This window comes from Nicrophorus vespilloides, unplaced genomic scaffold (assembly GCF_001412225.1).
Source record: "Nicrophorus vespilloides isolate i.1.1-1 unplaced genomic scaffold, Nicve_v1.0, whole genome shotgun sequence".
In the NCBI taxonomy this organism is placed as follows: Eukaryota; Metazoa; Arthropoda; class Insecta; order Coleoptera; family Silphidae; genus Nicrophorus; species Nicrophorus vespilloides.
Genome location: NW_017098016.1, coordinates 3936 through 26642, shown reverse-complemented (window position 1 = coordinate 26642; position 22707 = coordinate 3936). Strand labels below are relative to the sequence as shown.

General features: G+C 36.6%; 6 protein-coding genes across 14 annotated transcripts; 1 reads left to right on the top strand and 5 right to left on the bottom strand.

Annotated features, from left to right (window-relative positions):
- Positions 1-504: 504 nt before the first annotated feature.
- Positions 505-2482, bottom strand: LOC108561533 (protein C12orf4). Its single transcript, XM_017919513.1, has 7 exons — positions 2273-2482; positions 1672-2221; positions 1436-1618; positions 1275-1384; positions 869-1218; positions 694-819; positions 505-629 (listed from the first exon to the last, which is right to left on the bottom strand). The coding sequence occupies exons 1-7, from the start codon at positions 2421-2423 to the stop codon at positions 546-548; spliced, it is 1554 nt and encodes a 517-aa protein (XP_017775002.1). The 5' UTR covers positions 2424-2482; the 3' UTR covers positions 505-545.
- Positions 2483-2944: 462 nt separating this feature from the next.
- Positions 2945-4230, top strand: LOC108561536 (RNA-binding protein 47-like). 2 transcript variants are annotated; one of them, XR_001891019.1, is made up of 3 exons: positions 2945-3469; positions 3531-4077; positions 4153-4230. XR_001891019.1 is itself a non-coding variant. In XM_017919518.1 (2 exons), the coding sequence occupies exons 1-2, from the start codon at positions 3286-3288 to the stop codon at positions 3788-3790; spliced, it is 444 nt and encodes a 147-aa protein (XP_017775007.1). In that variant the 5' UTR covers positions 2945-3285; the 3' UTR covers positions 3791-4122. The 2 variants fall into 2 exon arrangements, 1 of the variants encoding a protein (XP_017775007.1); XM_017919518.1 differs by lacking the exon at positions 4153-4230 and having other exon boundaries at positions 3531-4122.
- A 36-nt stretch (positions 4231-4266) lies between these two features.
- LOC108561534 (adenylyl cyclase-associated protein 1) lies at positions 4267-8197 on the bottom strand. 4 transcript variants are annotated; one of them, XM_017919514.1, is made up of 7 exons: positions 8023-8197; positions 7147-7746; positions 5984-6083; positions 5577-5928; positions 5176-5518; positions 4604-5121; positions 4267-4542 (listed from the first exon to the last, which is right to left on the bottom strand). In XM_017919514.1, exons 2-7 carry the CDS (start codon positions 7643-7645, stop codon positions 4456-4458), a joined length of 1899 nt encoding a protein of 632 aa, XP_017775003.1. In that variant the 5' UTR covers positions 7646-7746; positions 8023-8197; the 3' UTR covers positions 4267-4455. The 4 variants fall into 4 exon arrangements, with proteins under 4 accessions (XP_017775003.1, XP_017775005.1, XP_017775004.1 ...); XM_017919516.1 differs by lacking the exon at positions 7147-7746 and having other exon boundaries at positions 8023-8192; XM_017919515.1 differs by lacking the exons at positions 5984-6083; positions 7147-7746 and having other exon boundaries at positions 8023-8192.
- Positions 8198-8677: 480 nt separating this feature from the next.
- Positions 8678-15263, bottom strand: LOC108561537 (nicotinate phosphoribosyltransferase-like). 2 transcript variants are annotated; one of them, XM_017919519.1, is made up of 8 exons: positions 14999-15263; positions 12523-12693; positions 12334-12460; positions 12195-12278; positions 12013-12137; positions 11377-11767; positions 9295-9970; positions 8678-9229 (listed from the first exon to the last, which is right to left on the bottom strand). In XM_017919519.1, exons 1-8 carry the CDS (start codon positions 15081-15083, stop codon positions 9152-9154), a joined length of 1737 nt encoding a protein of 578 aa, XP_017775008.1. In that variant the 5' UTR covers positions 15084-15263; the 3' UTR covers positions 8678-9151. The 2 variants fall into 2 exon arrangements, with proteins under 2 accessions (XP_017775008.1, XP_017775010.1); XM_017919521.1 differs by having other exon boundaries at positions 11455-11767; positions 14999-15262.
- A 2288-nt stretch (positions 15264-17551) lies between these two features.
- LOC108561531 (zinc finger protein with KRAB and SCAN domains 8-like) lies at positions 17552-19663 on the bottom strand. Of its 3 annotated transcripts, none has more exons than XM_017919509.1 (6): positions 19553-19663; positions 19159-19213; positions 18912-19103; positions 18327-18826; positions 18077-18266; positions 17552-18024 (listed from the first exon to the last, which is right to left on the bottom strand). In XM_017919509.1, exons 1-6 carry the CDS (start codon positions 19567-19569, stop codon positions 17869-17871), a joined length of 1110 nt encoding a protein of 369 aa, XP_017774998.1. In that variant the 5' UTR covers positions 19570-19663; the 3' UTR covers positions 17552-17868. The 3 variants fall into 3 exon arrangements, with proteins under 3 accessions (XP_017774998.1, XP_017774999.1, XP_017774997.1); XM_017919510.1 differs by lacking the exon at positions 19553-19663 and adding an exon at positions 19315-19392; XM_017919508.1 differs by lacking the exon at positions 19553-19663 and having other exon boundaries at positions 19159-19400.
- Positions 19664-19928: 265 nt separating this feature from the next.
- LOC108561532 lies at positions 19929-22088 on the bottom strand (the record flags this gene model as incomplete). 2 transcript variants are annotated; one of them, XM_017919511.1, is given in 5 exon segments in its annotated part: positions 19929-20035; positions 20091-20223; positions 20341-20918; positions 20972-21857; positions 21956-22088. In XM_017919511.1, coding segments are annotated over 5 exon segments (1785 nt in total). In that variant the 3' UTR covers positions 19929-19977.
- Between the last annotated feature and the right edge of the window lie 619 nt (positions 22089-22707).

Sequence of the window (22707 nt, the reverse complement as noted above, 5' to 3'; positions counted from 1 at the left end):
TAGGTATAACCTCGTGAAGGTTAAATGCAAGACGGTCTTGAATCAATTCGGTGGCTATGTTTTGCGCTTGAATTGATACCTGTTATCATCTTAAAAACATTTGAAACAGTGCAACGTGAAGGTTATAATGCGAAACGGTCTTGAATCAAGAGGCTATGTTTTGCGCTTGAATTGATACCTGGTTATCATCTGTCGAGAAGAAGATGATATACCTTTTGCTACCTGGACATGCGGCCACGTGGAAGCCGCTGCTCTCATTCACAGCTTTCATACAGAATATGCTACGGATCTCGTTTTGATCCACTAGATTTAGCATACGCTGTTTTATCTATGGGATTAAAATTAAATTATATATTAAAAATCCATCCCATTCAACTGGTTCAGTGCAAGATTTTCGTTTCGAGTGCGAGAGTAATCGGATTCATATTTGGGGTAACAACATCAAAATGTTTTAAGTAAATTTTAGTTTAAAGATATATTTGTTTATTCTTACAGAAATTTTATCAACTTGAGATATCTTCGACTGGCTAATATAAATAATATAATTAGGTTAAAATCAATGGATTCGAGACTTTGAAAATCCTTGGCAGCATCTCCGTCAACGACTGAAAAACCTCTGAAGAAATACCCTGAAATTAATATTAATAGAATTCAATCTTTGCTTATAGTTAATTCATTTATCTATTATTTCACCTGTGGTAACATAAACTGCAGATTCTTCAGATCTGACCCACCCCACGAAGCCATTTCTATCATAAATCCCTTAATGCATTTGAAAACCAATTCGGCTCTCTTCTCACACCAGGAGATAGTCATTTCCTAAATAAACTTAATCAAATATTTGTATGGAAATCACTATTTGTTTTACCTCTGTCATTTCATAGTTAAGTAAAAGCGGAATGGTTAAAGAGGTAACATCATTAGAACAAGCGACTTTTAAAATATTTCGTAAACCTAGCACGACTGGATGTCTGCTGTTTATATCGTTGCACTTTACAGAATCGTCCACAATTATGTGAAAAATCACATGCGACTGAGACAAATTCGAGTGTTTTGTCATATAAAAATCCCCAGGTTGCAGATGTTTGGTGCTCTTGCGTTGATCGGCAGTCCCTTTCGACCGTTTGAATTCATTCTGTAACGAGATTATTTTGTCTAATTGGTCTTCAATATTATTGAAATGGAACTCAGTCGAACTTTGGCAAATATCCTTAAATTCTGAAAAACTGCCATTTAATACCATCTCTTTAGGTAGATTGCAATATGTTAAGGACCTTTTATGGCCCTAGATCCTATAATGTTATCAGCCATCAGAACAAGACCATGTAGATCATTTGAATATAAATTTAATGCTGTTTGGAGTGTCTGCGGCATTGGTTCAGAACTAAAAATAATAATATAATATTAATTGATAAATATTGATTGAAATATTAACCATTCACTATCAATTATTGCACATAAATCCATGACATTAGAAGACAATATTCTTATATTGTGCATTTGCTTTAGCTGAGACCCTAAATGTATGGTAAAACTTTCTTCCAGTATTGGATTGATACTATTATCTGTATAAGGCATCATGGCTGGTATTGGTATCGGAGGTGGGGAAAGTGGAGAGCTAAAACACTAAACATATTAGATGAACAACAGCTTCTAACTTATTTGCATTACTTGGGTGTAGGCAGTGAGCTGTTTGCTTGATTTTCTTCAAGCATTTGCATCAACCATTCCCTGTACTCTCTCCTCTGAGCCTCTTTAATAGTATCTAACTCACTGGTTAGTTGTATTTGTAAAAACGATTGGTCTTCAAATTGTTGTGAAACTAACTGGTTTATTTTCATCTCCGCCATATCCTCTTCGAGATGTTCCAATGCTTTATTCATTTCCAATGTTTGCTTCTCCGACATATCATTAATTTGCCTGTTCTTTTCTTCGCACCTTTTCCTTACAATTTTAGCATACATATGTTCCAATTGTAGCATTGTTTCTAGAGCTCTTGAATGCACCATTTTATGATAAGCTGTGGCAAAAAGCTCTTCATCTGAGGCACATCTCTGCTCACCATATTCAGCCATTTCTTCCTTTATTAACTTTTCCCATTCTTTGGTGACATCCTCAAAATCAGTACTTTCCTTTCCATTCAACAATAACTTAGTAATATGCTCATCCTCTAATATAATAGTGTGTTTCTCAATAAATTGTGAAAGAGATTTAATTAAATCTAGAAATAGTCTATTAAACAAGTGTCAATATTATACAGGTTTTATCTTACCCTTTGCCATATATTTTGGCAGTTTTTCATTCAAAATTAGCACATGAGCTAATTCTTCAATTGATCCTTCGTAGGGAATGTTTATGTATGTAGTTATTGTACCATTTAAGACCTGATACTCAAATAGCTTTAAATTTTCAGTTTCTAACATTTTGATGTAAAAGAGAGGTTAGGACAGTAACAGTAGGCAGCCACAAATGCTAATCAAATTGGATTTCATAGGAACAAAAAGAATCAACAATAATGTGCAATAATGATTCATAAACTTTCAATGTTAAAGATTATAAAATATATACAATTTCGTTTGTTTTATTATATATCATAATTCACACAAAACATATTAAGCTTTTAATGGTAAAACTATAGCATTAAATTGTTATTGTTACAAGAATCAATAATTTATGAAGTACATTTTGATTCTAAATGGTAAATTTTAAAATGTTAACCTTGAAAAGGAATATCCACTATCCAATTAATGGAAGTAACACGATATAAAATGATTGTATTTTTATTATTAATTATTTTTATGAATAATAACATAAGTAAAAATCATTGTTTTTGTATCACATACACATAAAGTAAATTCACAAATTTAATTTTCTATATCGATTTTTTAATAAACTCTTCAAATATTGAAGTTTTACAGGATATAATTAAAAAGTAATGTATATGTTTCTAAATTTGTATATTTTCAAAAGGGCAATTATTGATGTGTTTAACGTAAACTATATAGGTGTGATTGTAATGGGATATGTATTATAAAATATAACCGATATAAACGCATTGTAAATCTGTTGTTTTTTTTTAAACTGCAAATAAGTAAAAGTGTTTACATAGCTCGGAATCAAGGTCCAGATCAAGCACCGTTAGATATTACATATTGCTAGGTAGTAGACGGCATTCAAATGTTACATGCATGTGCAGTTATGTTTACAGTTAATTTGCGCACCAATCTAGCGAATTGCATTTAACTGTACTTTCCATCGAGATATATAGTAACTGAGAAACAGAGAATGCTGTTATTGTTGGCCTTCTGCAGAGAACAGAACTACGGCCTATCGACAAGCATAATTATGTTGGAAAAGTTAAGTGCCATACACAACTACGACTTAAGAACAATCGAGTGTTTCAAAATTTTCGGCCCACCCAAAGATTTCCAACATGATGAACCGAGCAGCGATTGCGAAATTGTGATTTGTGAGTTTTTGGAAAAGCCTTACTTGGATTTATTTCATTTGTTTAAATTCGTGGTTTGCAGATAATATACCAATTGATGAGTCTGAGGATATCTTAGTGGCCACTCTACTAGCTTTCAGCAATTTGTACTACCTGAAGATAGTGATCAGCAAAGATGGTAGGCACAGGGGCATTGCTTTCGCGAAATTCTCGAACGCGTCCGAAGCAAGAAAGGCGATCAAAAAGTTGGAAACTACTATGATTTACACACACAACAATTTGCATGCCAAACCCTGTGATACGTGCAACACGAACTTGTATATCGGTATTTATTTTTGTTAATCATCTTGAACTTCGTGATTGATATTTAGATTTTAGGTAATATAAATATAAATAGGAACTCGTTACATAAAATGGAACAGATTATACTGAAACTAGTTCACGGATTGGAATCTTTCGTAGTATATTCGCTGAATAAGTTCAATAGGTATATAATTTCTTTAATATTTTATACAGTGCAAGATCTGCTGTTATCTATTCATGACATTTGCAAATGTGATATTTTTATACAATCTCCGGAAATACTCATCAGCACCGTACCACCAGTTGCAAGGCTAGCAGAATCCATGGTTCGTATCTTAACTATTAGATCACCGATCACCAAATAATAGATTGAATAATAATTATAATTATGTAATTTTTAGCCAATCTGCAAATACATTTACAAAAGGCAAGCGGACTGCAAATACGAGTGGCCCGAAGAAATTTATATTTCGCCTAAAAAGTACAACGATTTGAGGATATTTTGAAAAGAAAGCTGGACTGTTTGTTATATTTATCTTAAATTTGAATCAATGAAAGCCACAACCAAATTAATAATAGTAATAATAATAAATATTGAGCTACAGAGTAATTAATTCATATGTAGAAATGATACATAATTTTGTATAAAATTGAAAAATCGTTTTATATAATTAAAAAGGTTTTTCTTGATGATTATTAATGGTTTAGCCTTTGTTTTCGACGATCATTGTTGCTAAGCCCTTGCCGGGAACGATGGTAGTTTTGTACTGCTCCGGAATTGGATACTCAGACTAAATATATAAACAAAATAAAAATTAGTCAGTTGTCTCTTAAAAAACTGGATTAACTTACGTAGTCTCCACTTGCACTTGGGACTAGAACGTTCATTTCCGATGATTTTGAGCTGACAATTTCGACGTTCAAAGAGTCGCTGCTCAAGTAGATCTGACATCCGTCAGTCTTATCTACTGAAATTGTTGGCACCTTGCCAAGAACTTGCATCTGTACAGATTGGCAGTTAATGAATTCAACACCGGAGACGAGGCTGTCGAAGACGACGGAAGTCTTCTTACAGGAATCCAAAGTGATCGAGTTGATTTTTCCCTTCACTGTTACCGTAGAGTCGGTACATTTGTACAAGTAAACGACATTGTTCATCTCGGCTCCATCAACCAAAAGATTTTGATTGCCTTTCTGGTACTCGATAAGCCACTTCTTACCGTCCCTTACGAAACTTGGTGGCTTATCGATTGGTGCAGCTTTGGCTCCAACGGAAGAGACAACCGGATTAGGTGCCTTGAATGGAGCCGGTCCTTGCCTGATTGTTGGATTTTTATGCGTCTGCATATCAGCAGTAACTTTCTTTAAGGCTAAAATAGAATTATTATAAAAAAATGTTTACTATGTTGAATCCTATTAAATACTTCTGGTTATGTTTTCGCCTTGATTAATTTCAGCGAAAAGGGCGGAACGATCGTTGTTAGCATCTGAGGCAGAGCCAAGATCACAGAGAACTGGTGGAGGTGGTGGGCATCCAGGTGGTGGCGGCGGTACAGAGCCGACCGGTGCTGAACCCTTACCGGTCCATACGAAACCAGTAGTATGGTTTTGCTTGACGAAAGCCTGCAATTCGGTTAAGGTTTGCACCCAGGCCTTGGCCCAGTCGACGTGCTTCTTATCCTTCTCCTTCCAGTCCTTCAATACACGATTGGTGTAAAACTGACCGGCATCGTTCATCTCTTTCACATAAGGAGCGGGTGCTGGGCTCTGAAATGATTAAGTGAAACTAGGTATGCACTTACTTAGGTACAAGGTTCTATTTTACCACAGCGACCCAGCCGAGAGCTGGGATGCTTTCGCTAATTGCTGAGAGATGATTGAAGTATTGCGAGCCGCGGTTCTTCTCCCTGAATTCTTGGATTGTCGTAATGCATTGTCCCGTAGGTTGCAACAGATTATTAATATCTGCTTGGGCCGGCTGTTTTGATTGGCTGGCGATTGTCAAATATTGAAATTGGGTATCGAAGGCCTTCTTGACCATCTGACTGTGGGTGGCCACGTCACCTCCAATTTGGCTGGATACAGCCAAATATTGGGCGAACGCGCCCTGGATGATATCTTGATATCCTTGAACGCTCATTTCGACAAAAATTGGACTACTTCCCTCGCGGACTTTCCTAGAAAACACACCTATTATATTGGATACCTCACACAATATATGTTAACATTTACAACAATTCTTCAACCGGCAAGCAGATGTTTTCTAAACGAACTGTAACTTCTTCGAGTCTAGTTACTAATGCTTCTAAATCTTGCGTATGGTGCGAATCGACTGCAAGATTAAAATGCTATTATAGATATTTCTCACTAACTATAGACAACATTAAATGTTCACGACATGTACTGTAATAATATACAACAAAGTGGAGAAGCGACAGATGAGTTATAGAACACACATAAATATATGTATATAAAAATATTTTTGGTTTGAATGTTTGTGCAACGAGACTATACCATGCGCTAAAAATAAATTATCAACCCACATAGAGCGAGAAATCTCTGTTTATGATAAAAATAGAGATTAGGCAGACGTTTCATATATACAGAATGTTTCAGACTATATTGTATAATTTTATTAATTCGGTCAAAAATGTTTAAATAACATCAAATCCGGAAACTTAATGTATTATATGTTGAACGGCAAACACAAATACTACGGTTATCGAAACCGCACAGATTAGGTTTCGATGTAATGCGCAGCAATGCAGTTTATTTTAACACATGCATGATTCACGCTGTCGATTGATCATCAAACGTTGATGGTTGTACTATCGATGACTAAATAGAATGTACAACTAAAAACAAAAACCAATTATCTAACCATATGTTCAGCACTAAATAGTAAACGAAAATCCGTAAGGTGAATGATGGCATTTGAAACGTTTTTTTTTTTTCTTCTGTACCGCAAGCTGATTTTTGGGGTCACAGACTGACATTTAAAAAATGAAGGAAAAAAGAAATTGAATTAAAGTAATAATGAAAAGAACATATGTCAAGCGAAAAATAACATTAAAGGCAAGAGTACTGCGACCCATCAACCCGCAGCGGATTGTAATAGAAATGTGTGCGTGAGCAAAAACTGGAAAATGTTATGCTAGCGGAACTTTATTTTTAGGATTAACATTTCAATTGCACAGCTTTATTTACATAAGTTTAAACCGTGACGAATATTTCCGTATTAACGTGAATTGAACTAGTAACTTAGCCGAGAAAGAGTGATTTTGTGTGGTCGTGGCTTAAGCTATAGAAGAGAGAACACATAGAGACAGATAGATAGAAACAGTAACATGCTCGTTTATGGATATCCCATATTTGGGACAAAATAAGAACCTCACCGGCACCGACACCGGCCACGACTGGTCCCAGCGGATCAAAATGCACCTTGTGTTCACTGGCATTCTGTGCTGCGATCATGAGTTCTGAGAAGAAGCGGTGTCTGCGTAGGGCCAGCTCGTCCTTGCCGATCGGAGTAGCTGGAGGTTCCTGTATGCCACCGACCTCCACCTGCTCCTCGTCCTCATCCTTTGAGAACCATTTTGGCACCGGAGGTCCAGCACCTAGGTTGCCAGCGAGCTCGATCGGCGACACAACACCCTCACAGAACACATCATCGTCATCGATGATATCATTCTCCAGTTCAATGTCGATCTTATCAGAATTCGAGTTGCTAGGTACGCCCGATGCCATCACCGGCTTTTCGCAAACCAGCTCCTTCACGGTGCTTGGAGTCGGGGTGGTACTCACGTTGCTGATACCACCCAAGACATCGTTATCGCTCTGGGTTTCCGCGTCTCTGGTCTTCGCCTTCTTCCGACCGCAACAGTTAACGAACATTTTCCTCTCCGTCACCGGCAGATGATACGCAGCATCCCCGGCCAGCTACGCCCCTATCTAAACTAACATCCCGCGCAACGCCATCTACTTTTCACCCCCAGCTGCAGCAACCCCCAAAAACAACAACATAGGCATCGAATTTGATACAATAGGAATAACGAATAATTAAGCGACCTTAGTCCGTGCATTCTCTTATCCGGAAATAAATAGAATTCTTACAAAATCAAAGTAACGGCAACTAATTCGATTAGTGCCTGCAAATCCGATTTAAAAATGAAAATAAATCTGCTTTTATCAGCTCACTCTATCTATATATCATATTTTTTGCTCCCAAAGCCGGCTTCCTTTTGCTCTAATTATATTTACATTGAACTTACCGAAAACTGGCGTACTGCAAATGGAAGAACTTAAACAACTGCCGGGTTCCGGGAAACTGAGTTAATAATAATACTTTTTCCGTGTATGGGCGTTTGCCAATCCACAGTAGGACTGTCACTTGGATTAGTCATGTACACTCGGTACACACAACCACAAAGGATGCCGCTTTGTTACTAACTTCAATGTGCTTTCCCAATCCATTCCCCTTGATCTTACATGCACATATGCGCACTATAACAGGCGCCATTACAAAATTCAAATCTAATGTACATTTTAATTTAGTCTTTTCATCGTTCAGATTCAACATTTACAAAGTTACTAATTAGACTATTAGAGTGACTAAAATAGTATAAGCATTATAAATTTAACATGAGTATTACATGTTAAATTCTATGCAATTATGTTATATAATCGTACATATGCTTTCATGACATAACACATCATTGAATTTGGCCATAATGAAAAGGAAATATCAAACAATTGTTTAACGTATTCAAATAAATATTTATTGAAAACATAAACATAAATTTATAAAATAATAATAGTAATATTTGTATATATGCGTGGGGCTTAAACGTATTATAATTAAATATAACAAAAGAGTCAAATGTCTTTTGGTGTTCTTATTTTTGCTTTAAAAAAAATATTAAAAGCTTGTTTCCATACTTTACTTAATCTACTGTACATAATCCGATTTGTTAAACTTAACAATTATTTGATTGTTTCTATACGTGTAAAAAAATAGCAGAGATATACTTTTTTTAGTTGATTTGCTCATAGTATATTTGTTAATTAATAGAATTTCAAATTTGGTGCTTTGTTTAATATTTTAAATATGTCGATCTCTCAACCTTTAAAATACTTCACAGCCCAATACAAATGTGTATATATATATACATGTCTATCTCTGTATATATGTCATATAAATCATTTGTTTAGTTTACATGTCCTCCTCCATCCGGAATTTTGTGCAGTAGTGATCATCCTTATATTCTAGTACAAAGTTTACAAATCCTTCAATGCTTTCTACGTTGTTCCTAAGCTATCCCAAAGTGTTTGAAGTATTTAGAACAGATGGACTACAGTTATCTATATTATGTGCAATTAAATAATTTGGAATTGTAAAGTTTATGAAAGTTCGCCAATTGGGGCGTTCTGAAGCCACAAGTCGTGTAGAAATTTGTACAAGTTGTCACTCACTGCTACCTGAATAAAGAATACAGAATAGAAGTTAAATTAATATTTTAAATATATAACGTATAAGAACATACTTTAAATGGCGTCGGATTCAAATTGCGTTTGATGTCAGGTCTTAAAGTTTTAAGCGAAGCTTGCACTTTATTTCTTATCTCAGCTAAGCTGGGAAGAGGTCCTACAATGTTACCATCCTTCCAGCAAATCCTCAACAATTTCTTTACTTTCGATGGCGTCACATAGGCGCGTTTCGATTCCTCGAACGGATGTCTGCAAAGTACTTTATGATTTACCTGCGGAGCTTCCTCTGAAGATTTTTGTAGCAGATCAATCAAAGCATCGCCGCTTTCACTGTACAGACGATACGCGTCTTTGCGGCCTGGCATGGTTACTTTCCCAACGTCCTGACTCAGTTTGATTCTGGGTTGTCCATTTAGTTCTACCATTTTATATACGCATCCCAGTGCAGGCTGCCTCTGGCAGGTGACTAAATGTGTCCCGATCCCGAAGCAATTGATCTTGTGTCCTTGGTCATTTAAACTAAGGATCGTCTCTTCATTGATGTCGTTTGAAGCCATGATCATAAGCTCAGCAAACCATGGGATATCGTATTGTTTACTGATCTCGTTGAAGAAGTGTCTGGCCACATTAGACAGATAGGCTAAGTCTCCACTGTCAATTCTGATACCAATTGCCTGGTATCCCAAATCATTCAATGCCAAAGCAACAGCACAAAAATTCAATAAACCACTCCTACAAAGAAAATTACAAAATCGTGAGATAACTTGTCAATCATAAACGTTTCATTCTGCACCATTTAATTTGTTAATTTAGATAAAGCTGCAAGTTAGTAATGAAGTGGAAAATAGAGTATATAATTCCGCTTCGGAACTAGACCATGCATATTTTCTTATTTATCCGGAGTTCATGAAACTTTTTTATTTTGCAAGTTCATATGACAAATCGGTGCTTTCAATCCTTAATAGTAACATTTAAGATATAAACAAAAGCGTGTGATTTGAAGTACGTTATAGGCATTGAAAGCAACAACTGTTTTTAAGCAATTTTCTTTAAGCAAACAGGAGGATCAGTAGGTACAGTACCTACTGATCCACCGTCCAAAGAAGGTGTTTTGGTTTGCTACAAGAAAATATGAAGCTTAAACTGGACATGAATCTCCACCTTACTAAGAGCAGCTAAGTGGAAATCCATGTCACGCAAAATTAACAAACAAATATGTACATAAAATAAATTAAAACAAAAATAAAATGTGAAATATGTAAAAGCACCCACGTGACATCACTAGCACTGACCACCACTCTAATCGACCATTTCAATTCATTTCGGGGAAAACTCTAATTATTGAATAATAATAAAAAAAAATAATTACATCAGATTAAGAAAATTATAGTAGCAATAAAAATATTAAGTGCTCAGTGGTAGACTTACGTACCCCGCATGTTCAACACAGTTGAAATACAATGCTGGAAAAGCTGTCCCGAATCTGTCTTTCAAACAACGTCCCCACAGTTTGAGATTGATTCACAGAAATCACAATGACATAGGTATATAAATATGTTTAAAGTGCAAAATTAGAATTGATTCGGTTTAAACCTGCGCATCATAAATGAAAAGTAGTTGTATATATATTATTTATACCGAATAAATTCTTATTTTAGACGGTGATTTCTGCACATTCGGAGATCATTTCGCTGTGCAACAATCACCTTTCTACAACGATAATATCAGCTCGAACTGTTCAATCTCGGTGGTAAGTATATGCCCATGATAACGAGTATTATTAGTTCATTGTAAAATTATCGCATAATGATTTGGGAATCTGGGGGATTCCCTGTGAAATGTCCATGACGTATACCTCCATGTGTTGCGTAATCGCCGTGTATAACGAACGAATGTCTAAATAGGCATGATGTTATTAAATGAGATGATGTGATGACGTTGGTCTCGTGTGCAGAAGGTGTTTGTTGCAATGTGTGCTCTCCACTGAAGTAAGTTCATCGTTTGCGAGACAGGATACAGCTAACTTAATTTTTGTTGCAAAAATAAATAAATAATTTTGTTAAATCTTGATAATCGTTTTCAATTCCTTCGATTCTGTACGGTGTTGCATGCATGCAACTAAAGGGCATGCTTGTTACCTGTACTCGTTATGCGATAGAGTGTTGGGCAGAGTGACAGGCCACATTGTGATGGCGTGGGTCATGCGACATGGATACCTCTTAACATCGTACGTATCGACAAGGGCCATAAAGCCATCCGGGAAGGCTATGGCGAAGGAGATGAGGGCAGCCAGCTCGCCATCGCTCGCCTCCGTGCTGACCACATTGAACAGGGAAATCAGCTTCAGCCTCCAATTGGTTGCCAGTTCAGAGAGATTCCTGTGTTCACCACCAGCTTTAGGAACCAGGGTGCACGTCTGTAACTCCGTCAGGTCGGTGAACGAGGTGATGTAGGCGTGGGCGTGAGTGCCCTTCACCGGAATGTTAAAAAGTTTTCCAGCCAACACGTTGCTCGTACCATCGAATCCACCTATACGAAACAAAAAAAGGGGAAAAGAAAAAAAAAGTGATTCATTGCAATCGGCCAACCCCACTGAGATATCGCCGGGTGTTTAATTTGACCCAGTCATGCTTTTAATGAGGGACCGTTTATGTGTTTTGTTGCAAAACTTTCGGCACTGGTTCAGCTTGGCACGGGGCTATTAAATCAATATTAGTACCACCTAGAGCTGCCACCAAAGGCCATCGGTGTTTGTAACGAAATGTGCTAATCACCTATATACGAATACTTCGACGCCGATAAACCGCCGTCAGGTCCTTGGGCTCTCCTCAATCCAAACTCCAGTAGTTTTAAATCCCCTGCTGCCATCCTGTACCTTGCTGCATTCGTGGCCATCAAACTAAAATCTCTCAAAATCAGATCACAGCTCGTCTCACAGTTTCCAAACTACTCATACCTAGCATAGTTAACTAATGTCAATAACGTTGTCTCCAAAAGCTGCACTATGATCAAAGGACCTTCAATGCGTATCAACGGAACCCTGGAATAAATTATTTCGTGAAGGGACCAGAGAGCATATTCACATTTAAAATTACCTAGGAAATACAACGGAACCCTCCTCCACCGCGTACAACGTCACGTCGTTCGTGTTTAGCTTGCTGAGATAATCGAAGAACTCATCGTCAATGGTATCCGGCAGAGTCTGCCGCAAATATGCGATATCTAAAAGATGGTTTTTCGTTTAGTTTTCCAATAATAATAATTTATTTGAATCAGCCATTTACCACTTTCTGAATAATGGAAACGTTTCAGAAACTTCAAACACTCCTCCAATCCGGCGAAGATCGTGAATTCCCCCTGGAATGGATTCTTCCGGAAGAACAGATCGAAGACGGATATATCCTTCGTCTTACCGGACTTCCAGTAGGCGTATGCCATCGTGATCTGATACAAGTCTTGAAGGCACCGGCAAAGAAAAAAAAAATCTATTTGTACTACAGTATAATCATTTTTAATTAATTCTTCGTTTGGCAATTATGATAATGAGGCCACGAGGCAAATATAGATATAATTCTTAATGAAACAATAACGAAGTCTGGGGAAATTAAATTACAACCAAAAAAGAATGATAATTAAAAAATATCCACATAAACATTTACATGTTGATTACATTATCAGAGCATAGATTACTTAATCATACATAAATTGAAATACGCATCATCTTATTAATTGCTAGGATAGGATTTCAATTCAAGTTTTTCTATTTAAATCATCGACATGACTATAAATTCATCTATAATTGATTTGAATAAATTTAAGGTGTGTTTCTTAGTAAATAAACATATTAAAACGTAATGATGTCAGATAAATAAATCAAATAAAAGAACTTTATATTAAGATATAAATATAGATAGAAAGAATAAAAATATTTATGTTTACACCATATGAATTGTTACTGCGTGGTTATAAATTGCAATAGTAAATCAAATCACAGAAAATATATTGCCACTTGACCCCAGATATAAATAATATTGTGAAAAAGAGTGCAAAATTACTTGATCATTTTAATTCACTATTTCAAATATTATTATTATTTTTTTAATCTGAAATTTCTAAAGTAATTATAAGGTATTTAATTTAAAATATCTAATTGTTATCATTAAAAAAAAAATGAAGGTATTTTCAAAATCACCTTTGAACATTTCATATTCGCATTAATGACTCTACATAACGTTAATGAACTTAAATTCCAAGAAAATTCTAACTTTCATTCCATTCCATTAAAGGAGACGTTCCAAAGTACACAATACGACTTATATACAATTAATGAATCTGTGACGAATTGTAGTTAACACATTGTTTCAATTCGGCAGCGACACAGAAAACGCAAAGGAATTCACATAAGTTTTATTTTATTGGGCCTGATTGATAACTGTTTGTTTTATTGATCTTTTATCTGAATATCGCAGTCGTTTTTTTATAAAATAATCAAACGCAACGCTCGTATTAGAAACACGCTACGACTTTTGCACTCTTTTTCAGTTGTTGCAACTAACGTTGCATAACGAGCGATTACATTTCCATTTATATAATTTTTGTTAACATTATCTGGAAAAATTATACTGTCTGCATTTGATTACATTATAAAATTTTCCTAACTTTTGCGTTAGTGGCCTTTAAAATAATCACACATAGATGATAGGAATATATTATTTTTTTTTATAACTATGGAAATTTAAAAAATTAAGCAGTATACTTAAGACAATTAGTCCGTATATAAATATTAGATATGTGACGTTAGTACGTCGTTATATTTTTTTATATGTATATTCTATTTGTAGCGACCTATTTGAAAAAAATCTTATCAGTAAATTTAAAGCGTAAGGTCACGTCGCCTGGGTCTTACTAGAGAGAGCATAGAATTTCGTAATCAGCGTAATAGAGTATATTGTAATTAACGAATTTAAAAAACATAGCCAAGAAGTTTGTAAGGATGCAGCAGAGCCAAGTATAATTTATGATTATTATTATCTTTTGGAGTAGTAAAGACTTATAGCGTGCATAAACATGTCTATAAATAAACATTTCTGTTGATTTGATTGTATATTGTTGTTGTTAAATGCTTCAAAATTAGACTGAGTAGTTTCGAAACTGCTGAATTATTTTTATGAAATTCTTGAATCGTATTGTTAGAGGTCCACTGATAAATTTTTTGGAACATAGTAAGCAATATCATCATTTCGGGAATTCCCCTAACTTTGTGAATGATGGCCTTGTTCACTTGCTCTCAGCTAAACGCATTCGTCACATGTGAAAACAAACTGATTTCCCGACGTTTATATTATGCTTAATAGATTTTTTTTCAACACGAAATAGCTGCATCATCGTGAAAATCTTCACATGGAATGCAAGATTATGAGAAAGAGAACAAATAAATAAAACCCTTGCAAACGAATTTAGCGCTTACGCAATGGGTTGTTGAATAACAAATATAGTCTAGACGGGCGCATTATTTTCAGTGCAGACTAAATTAAGAAAGCAACCGAAATTGGGCGGTATTATATGTAGGTGAGAAGACAGGTAAATGCCGTCGGTGAACAGGTAGTTCCGAAGTTCGAAAGATTTGTTTCGCGCCAAATGGGTAAGCATTGCAAATTCGCTTAGAATTAGGGTATTCCCCTGGTTCGTTCGCATACCGTGCGATCTTTTGGCGGGAAAGGGGGGAAAGATAAATGTTTATTGTAAAGTTTATTTTTTTACCAGTGAGTAGGGGCTGGACAATCCCGTTGTGGCCTAAGCTCTTCTCCGTGAGATGGTGGATCCCGATGATTGTATTTTCAGTCATGTTGATTTATTCGACCCGTTCAGTTGGACGTGTATTTGTTATTGTGATAGGTTACGTGTTATAGCCTATGACCGACTAACATTTCCGCGTGCAGGTTGATGCCTACATGCAATACTGACGATCGGCAAAACTCCGTTTTATCATCATGCCGAATATCGATCATGCACGAGGTCATACCATAAAATGGTTTTCTGCTGCTGTCATTGGTCCTTTCAAAATCATGTCAAACGATACCAGCGTTACGACGGTGTGAACACGAACCCGACGACCTCCAAGTTGATGTTCAACAATTGTTTATTAATAAAACACATCCCACAGGATCAACCAATTTAAATCATACCTAATTACAATATAGCAAACAAACACTAATTTAAAATTATAACAGTAAATTACAACAATCCTAAAATATATCAATCCTAAAATATATATAACAATTCATGCATATAACAACTCAAATTATATGTTCAAAGTTTTGAGTAATTCAGTTGTGAAAATCTTCAATTTGCTTAGTTGAAATATGATGATGCGAGGTTCAACATTATACTTCCCACTGAGCACCTGGAGTGTGTGACATAAGACTCTTACCATAAGATTCTAAATAAAGATTAAAAACTTATACAACTGGTACAAATGTAGCCAAAGGCTTATAAACACTTTCAGTGTCCTCGTTTGCTGCTTTCACTTTTGCAGGCCTATTGAAACAAGAACGCGTCATGCCATTAACAAATAATACTAACGCTCATCAAAAGCTTCCACATTATCGAATTACAAAATATTGATTTCTTCACTACATCTCCTATAATTTATTATAAATGAATCAATGATCAATTTCACACATTAATTATTCATATTAATAATAGTACGAATTATGTAGCATAATTATTGACAATGCATTTAAAAAAAATATCTTGATTGATTTTTTTTTATTATATTTTAAACAAGTTCAGTGAATATTCAAATTAATTTAATTTTTGAACAATACTTTCAAGTGCGTGAAATTTGAATATCATTTTTAACAATTGTTGAAATTATCAATATTTGAGATAACATTAATTCAATTAAAAAATATTTCGAAAGTTGGATAAGAAATTTATGTAAATAATTTTTTTTAATTGCGTCTTTCAGTAAATATGAAAAAAATCGAAAAAATAAAATTTTGAGAAATATTATTTTTATACTATTCGTTCAATGCATAATGATAATATTACGAATAATATAGCATTCTTTATTATATTATATTTTATTGTAAAAAATATTTAAAGCACAGATAATTTGAAAATATTTTTTAACTAAAACATCATAAGCAAAGCCAAGTTAAATTTGCTTGATATTAGTTAGTGTCATCAATGGAAATATTACTTTACCATAAATCTCCTTTTTCTAGGTGACCTAAATACATTTTCAGATAAAAAGAAACAAGGAATAATTTGTTGTTGATCTCACATTTATTGTTACACATATCCACGAAGGTTACATTACAGTTGGAAACGAAAATAAGCTGTAAAATTAAAACACACCAATTTTGTCACATTTCAAAGATTGCTTTTGCATTTGTATTACTGAATCAGCATCGCGAATAGCAGAAAGAAATTTGGTTAGCTGCACAAATAATACAACATAGTCAACTGTGTCACAATTCTAATACACCAAAGTTACTTATCTAAACACCTATTATAATACTGATTTAGAATGTAGTTCTACGTTGTTAGGAACTTAGGGATAAACATGCATGGGATTGCTACTGAGACGAACAATTATTTCCTGTTTGCTTGAAACTAACTAATAAAGCAAAATTCTAATAATTTTTTGTTGTTGTTGTAACATCAAAACATTTAATTTTCTAATCTACATTTTGGACACCAATCGACGTGCATACATTCATAAATATATATAGTTTTTTTTATATATTTGTAAACATCTATTAAAATAAAGGATTCGTGAGGGGGACGGTTGTGGGGATATCATGTATCTGACTTGTTCCCTTTGAGGAAAGCTACCAGCAGATTTTGGAAAAACAACGATATTCACGTACATAAATTCATTATAGCAACATTTAGTGTTTAAGCGAGTATTGATATTTTTTTTTTCTTTGGTGGATATACAGAATCGACAGTGTCCTATGAAAGAATCACGAAACTTCGCGCGTTTTCGTTTCCTCACTCGTATTGCCGCGCCAAAATGCAAGTAAGCCTTCGTTCATAGTTAAATAAGAATAATTGAAATTAGTATAATCATTATCGCTAGAATAAAAGTATCACAAAAATAGTTTGTTATATGACGAAACAATGAAAATAAATAAATAAATAAATAAAAGGTTAGAACTAGAAAAATATCACAATGTCGTACGATTTTGAGCGCTTTTTCTGTAGTTATCACTTTGAATTGTGCTCAAAATTTCAATTCGTTTAGATTTTGAAAACTAATAAAAATATATTTTTTTNNNTTTTTTTGTATATATGTAATTATGTATATTATATATATATATAAACCGGGAAGAAGTTTTGCGCGCTTCCGCTCAGTTTCGTGTTTTCTTAAGACTATTACAACTAGAATCACATATAAATGTATGACCGAATACATTGCGAGGTCATGCATATATTGTGACGTTATATAATTTTTATATTCCATCGAAAAATACGCGTGGATCGAGCGGTGCGGGATTTCAATAAAAATAAAATCCGCGCACCGCTGATACCTACTGAAGACATTTATTTAAACCTAATATACTTGAGTTTTATTTCCACTTTGTTGCTATGTTCAGTCTTCAAAGGCACACGGTATCGAGCTATCTAACTATAGTAGCAGCTCGCTCCTTGTCGCGCTCAACTTCCAAGGGATGCATCCTCTTGCGGTGAGAGAAGCAATTCCCCGAGCTGGCGAAGGCCTTAGGACAATACGGGCACTTGTATGGCCTGGCGCCCGTGTGTTGATTTATGTGAAACTGTAAGGTGGTGTAGATTTATGTGATGCCTGGGTAGGCTAAATTACGTTACCTTCAAATCTTGGTTCCTTTTGAAGGTCTTGTCGCAGAGTGGACATTTGTGCGGTCTTAGATTGCTGTGGGTAATCGAGTGAGCACGAAGGGTGCTTTTGGTCGGATACACCCTTCTGCAGACGTTGCAGGTGAACTGGACTCCTGTATGGTACTCTTTGTGACGGAGCAAGTTACTTTGTGTCTTGAAACTAGGAAGTTGCTAATTAGCTTTCATGATCCTCTAATAAATTGTTATGTTAACCATTTACCTGCGTCCGCAAATGTCACAGTCATATTTTCCTTTGGGTCTGTGTGTATCCAGGTGAATCTTGAGGTTACCTCTACTGGAGATCAGTTTGCCGCATACGGGGCAAACGTATCTTACCACATCGTGGACATAATCATCGCCCATGTCATATTTACGCGGTGTAATTGATGGTGTGGGGACGATGGGTTTCTTGTGAACCACTGGTGGGGTCTGTGTCTCTGGCTTAGTGTTTTGACACCAGGTGTGGTTAAGCAGCGAGCGGTCCGTGTGAAATATCCTCGAGCACAGAGAGCAGGTGAATTCCGCTTCGAAGGTGCGCCCGCTTTCCATGAATTCTTTTAGATTGTAGAAGCGTTCTTCCTCCTCGATCTCTGCGGATTGCTCTGAGAGGTTCGAATCCTGCGACTGTTGCGATTGCTCATCCTCTGAATACTGAAGGAAGAGCATCGGATCGACCTTCACCTCCATCTCTTCCGTCTCTTCCTGCTTAATTTGAATTCCCTGCGACAATATTTAACACACAATCACGCAAAAGTACAAATCTCGCATTTGTGCAAATTTAAATATTTGTAAGGTTGTTCTATACCTTTGTTAGATATGTATGGAGTAGTCCTCTGTTATCAATGCTCATTGGTTCAGATTTTGGTATTTGACTTGTAACAAGTTGGGAGCGCTGTGGGTTGGCGCGCTTCTCCATGGCTCGAGAAATTCTTAACTCCTCTACCTTCTTCAGACAGCTCATGCAAACGTATTTCAGACGATTGTCTCTACCTTTTGCCTTCGTATGGGAAGAAAGTAGAAAATAGTTTACTTTTTTTACTACCAGTGCTTACCGATAATGTGTATCTCTTCACCCTTCCCTCAAGGGCAGCACGCTGTCCTTCCGGACTAAAAACAGAGAAGTCACGTTGGAACTTGATATTAAAGACGCGACAGGTTATATGGGAAATCAATTTATCCGTTAAATTTAAAGACATTTTGCGGGGAACCTTTTGTAGATGAGGTGCGATCGCAGCAGCGAAAGGACACCGATCACACCGATTGTTCAGGTCTTGATCGTCTCCTCGCCGTTCTAGTAAAACGACTATGCGCTAATAATGAGAACTGCGCACTCAGGAATTGTATAAATAGTATATATTCGAATTGCGTGAGTTTTTGAAATACTAATTCATGCATCGACAAGTAGGAAACCGACAAACATTCGGAAAACATCTATAAATCATATACTTTTTCAAAGTCTTCATCACCGGAGAAGTCCAAAGATTCTTAAAACATCTGTATCTAATTTCAGGCTGCAACTGACCAAGATTTTTGACACCTTTCTTGATTGAAATTTACCGGAGCACGTGTGTCTCGATTCCCGCCATCAGTCAGCGCAGACCTCGGTACACGCCCAGTAGACAAGGATAGGTCGTGAAAAATCAATAAGTTGCACCACGCATTTTCACCCCCGCAAATGCATCACCATCCTAACGCTATCCCACAGGAATCACAGCAAAAATCAAATATCATAGAGTTTTCTTAATATCTATATTAATATACAAATGTAATACATAATAAAAGTACAATGAAAAAAATAATACATCTATCACAATAACCGATAATGAATAAATATTTGGCCACAGAGAAATGATTGCTACTATTACGGATGTTCAATGATCTGGTAAAATGGTTTGGACGAGGTCGGCGCAAGATTTCGCTTTGGTCGACCTGCAAAAGACTTCTTTTAGGAGTCGAGTTCATCAACATTCGGAGTAACGCTTACAACGATTTCGATTTGATCCTTCTGGATAAGTGAAGAGCTATGGGTCCGCTTTTTATCGACTTGAAGAGCGCCACTGCTTCCGCATGAGAGATGTCGTGACATATCTGACCATTTACAGCTAATATCTCATCACCTAAAACAAAAAAAAAGAACAACCATCAATGAATGAAACAAATCACCTTATAATTGTTAATATTTTAATAGGTGGAAGCTGCGAGAAGAAGAATAAGAATAAACGTAGTGCAATTACCAGCACGCAATCTTCCGTCTTCGGCTGCTTGGCCGTTGGGCGAAATCGTTTTCACGAAAATACCCAAAGCGCCTTTAGGTGAATCCCGTCCTCCGACAATGGTGAAGCCGAGCGATTTCTTGCCAGGTCCCTTTTGCAAAATGACCGTGTGAAATGTAGACACAGTCGACCTGGGTCTGCGGGGCAAGGTGCAGAAGTTCGTCAGATCTTCCAGTTTATCGCTCTGCGGGTTGTAAATTTGCAATTTATTGTCTAGCTCCGACTGGAGGAATGGAGATTCGATGATCTTTGGAGATCCAACTACGCGTCTGAGGATCTTGTTATTGCTGCTATGACTGGTGCTGTTCTTGATGAAGCAATGCTGCCGTTGCGTAGGACTACTGTTGTTTGGTTTTGACAGCTCGTGATCAACACTGCTCTCTTGCATGGATTTCAACTCAATGGTTGAAACACGAGAGACCACGAGATCAACTTGAAGCGTTCGCGTACTTAAAGATTTTCTTGCCTCCTCGGATGTTAAGCCTTGCAAAGCTCTTCCGTTTACAATTACTATTTCATCTCCAATTGATAAATTGTATCTGAAAACAATCATTGGAATATTATTTTATATGACTGATGTATTAGATATTACCTTTGGGCTAGAGTTCCTGGGACTATGTATGCAATAACATAGCCTTCACTCAAACACTTTCGAGATATAAATATACCAAGTTCCTCTGTCAAATTGTGTTTGTTAAGTGTCACTGTGAAGACATCAGTTTTCTTTGGGAAGACGTGTGGTGAATCCAGGAACGCTTGTTTTTTAGCTGCTTCCTGTCGATCCAAAGAGAAAGCTCTCTGAGGATTGCGTTTTTTCGATTCAGGATATTCGGGCAGTGAGGAAGTGAAGCTGTCGGTTTCGAGCACCGAGGAACACGTATCGGTTAGTAAAATTCCACTATCAGAATCTTCCTCCATTAAAAGAGCATGATCATCTTCATCGTCCAATAGATGTGTATCTTGGAACATTGGGTTATGTTTCTTCTGGAACTCCTCGAGACCAGGCAACGCTCCATACGAGAAACTCCTTAGCTTCGCTCTTGCGATTTTGCACGTGGTTTTGTTAGGTGTTGATTCCGCAATTGGATTCGGCTCGTGTGATTTGTACAACTTTGCGAGAAATCTGTTCGTTGAAGATTGCAGGTACCTTTCGGATATAGCGCGCAATTTTGATGTGAGACAGGACATCCGGGGAACGGTTTCACAGGGATTCGAGGCGACAGCAGGACTAGAATTCGTTGATGTAGATGGAACGTCGATCCGGGAAATCGTCGACGGAGATCTGAAACAGGATAGCCTCGTGTGTCTGACGCGATCCAGCAACGGGTTCCGCTTTTCGCGGAGGTGTCCATTTGAGCAAGGTACAGTCCTGGGCTGCGATTTGTGCCTTCTGCGATCCGATTTATCCGTAATGATTAGACTTTCCTCGACATTATAGAAATTCGTTCCGCGTTTCTGACGCACGCTCGGACTCATATCTGCATGTATGCCAAGAACAAAAAAATATTATGAAGTTATTGCTTCATTTGGATTATTGCCAAAGGCAAGGTGAAACTTATATAACGTTGTTACGTACCGATCCTGGAGCGATGTTTGGAGGATTTTGGTGTCTCTAGAAGAGTCGTCTCGGAGCGGGCGTTCTCCGCGCGTAGAGGCGAAAGACTCAGGAGCCTAGGCTGATCCCCTTGCTTGCGAAACCAGCGCATTATCTGAAGAAGACAAAGTATGAATTGATTTAGTTATGTCTATTTTTGACGTTGCTGTTGGAGTTATTGTTTTCTTCTCGTTTTTAAAGAGTGCAGGTATTAATCTGTAAATTCATGCCGGAATGCCGGAGTCTTGGCTAAATTAGGAAGGACACTTCGAAAACACAGTACGCACTAATGAGGGCCCTAATTGAAGCTCTGTCCCAAAGTAAAATAGAAACTCGTTTCAATCATATCTCTCCACTCGATATTCGCTCCTTCCCGTCTGATCGTCGCTTATACTTTTTTTTCTCTCTTTCCATTGGTCATCGAGGGTTCGCATTAAATAAATAGTTTATGCGTCAAGCACCAATTAACCGAACTCCTCTATTTTGCGTTACAACTATATTTTACAACCGTGACATTTTCCGGTTACTGATTTTATGTCTATTTTACTTATGGCCATCTCGTCGCTAATTGCGCATCCGACTGCATGCAATTTTTCCGGGCGATCGACCAAACCAAACAAAACCTACCTCCATGGCACTCGCATGGTTCGTAAGAAGTACATATATCGTTATATAGTATTTCTGAAAGACACTCAGGTATGTGCGGATTGCAGAAATGATGGCGGACAGCTCGC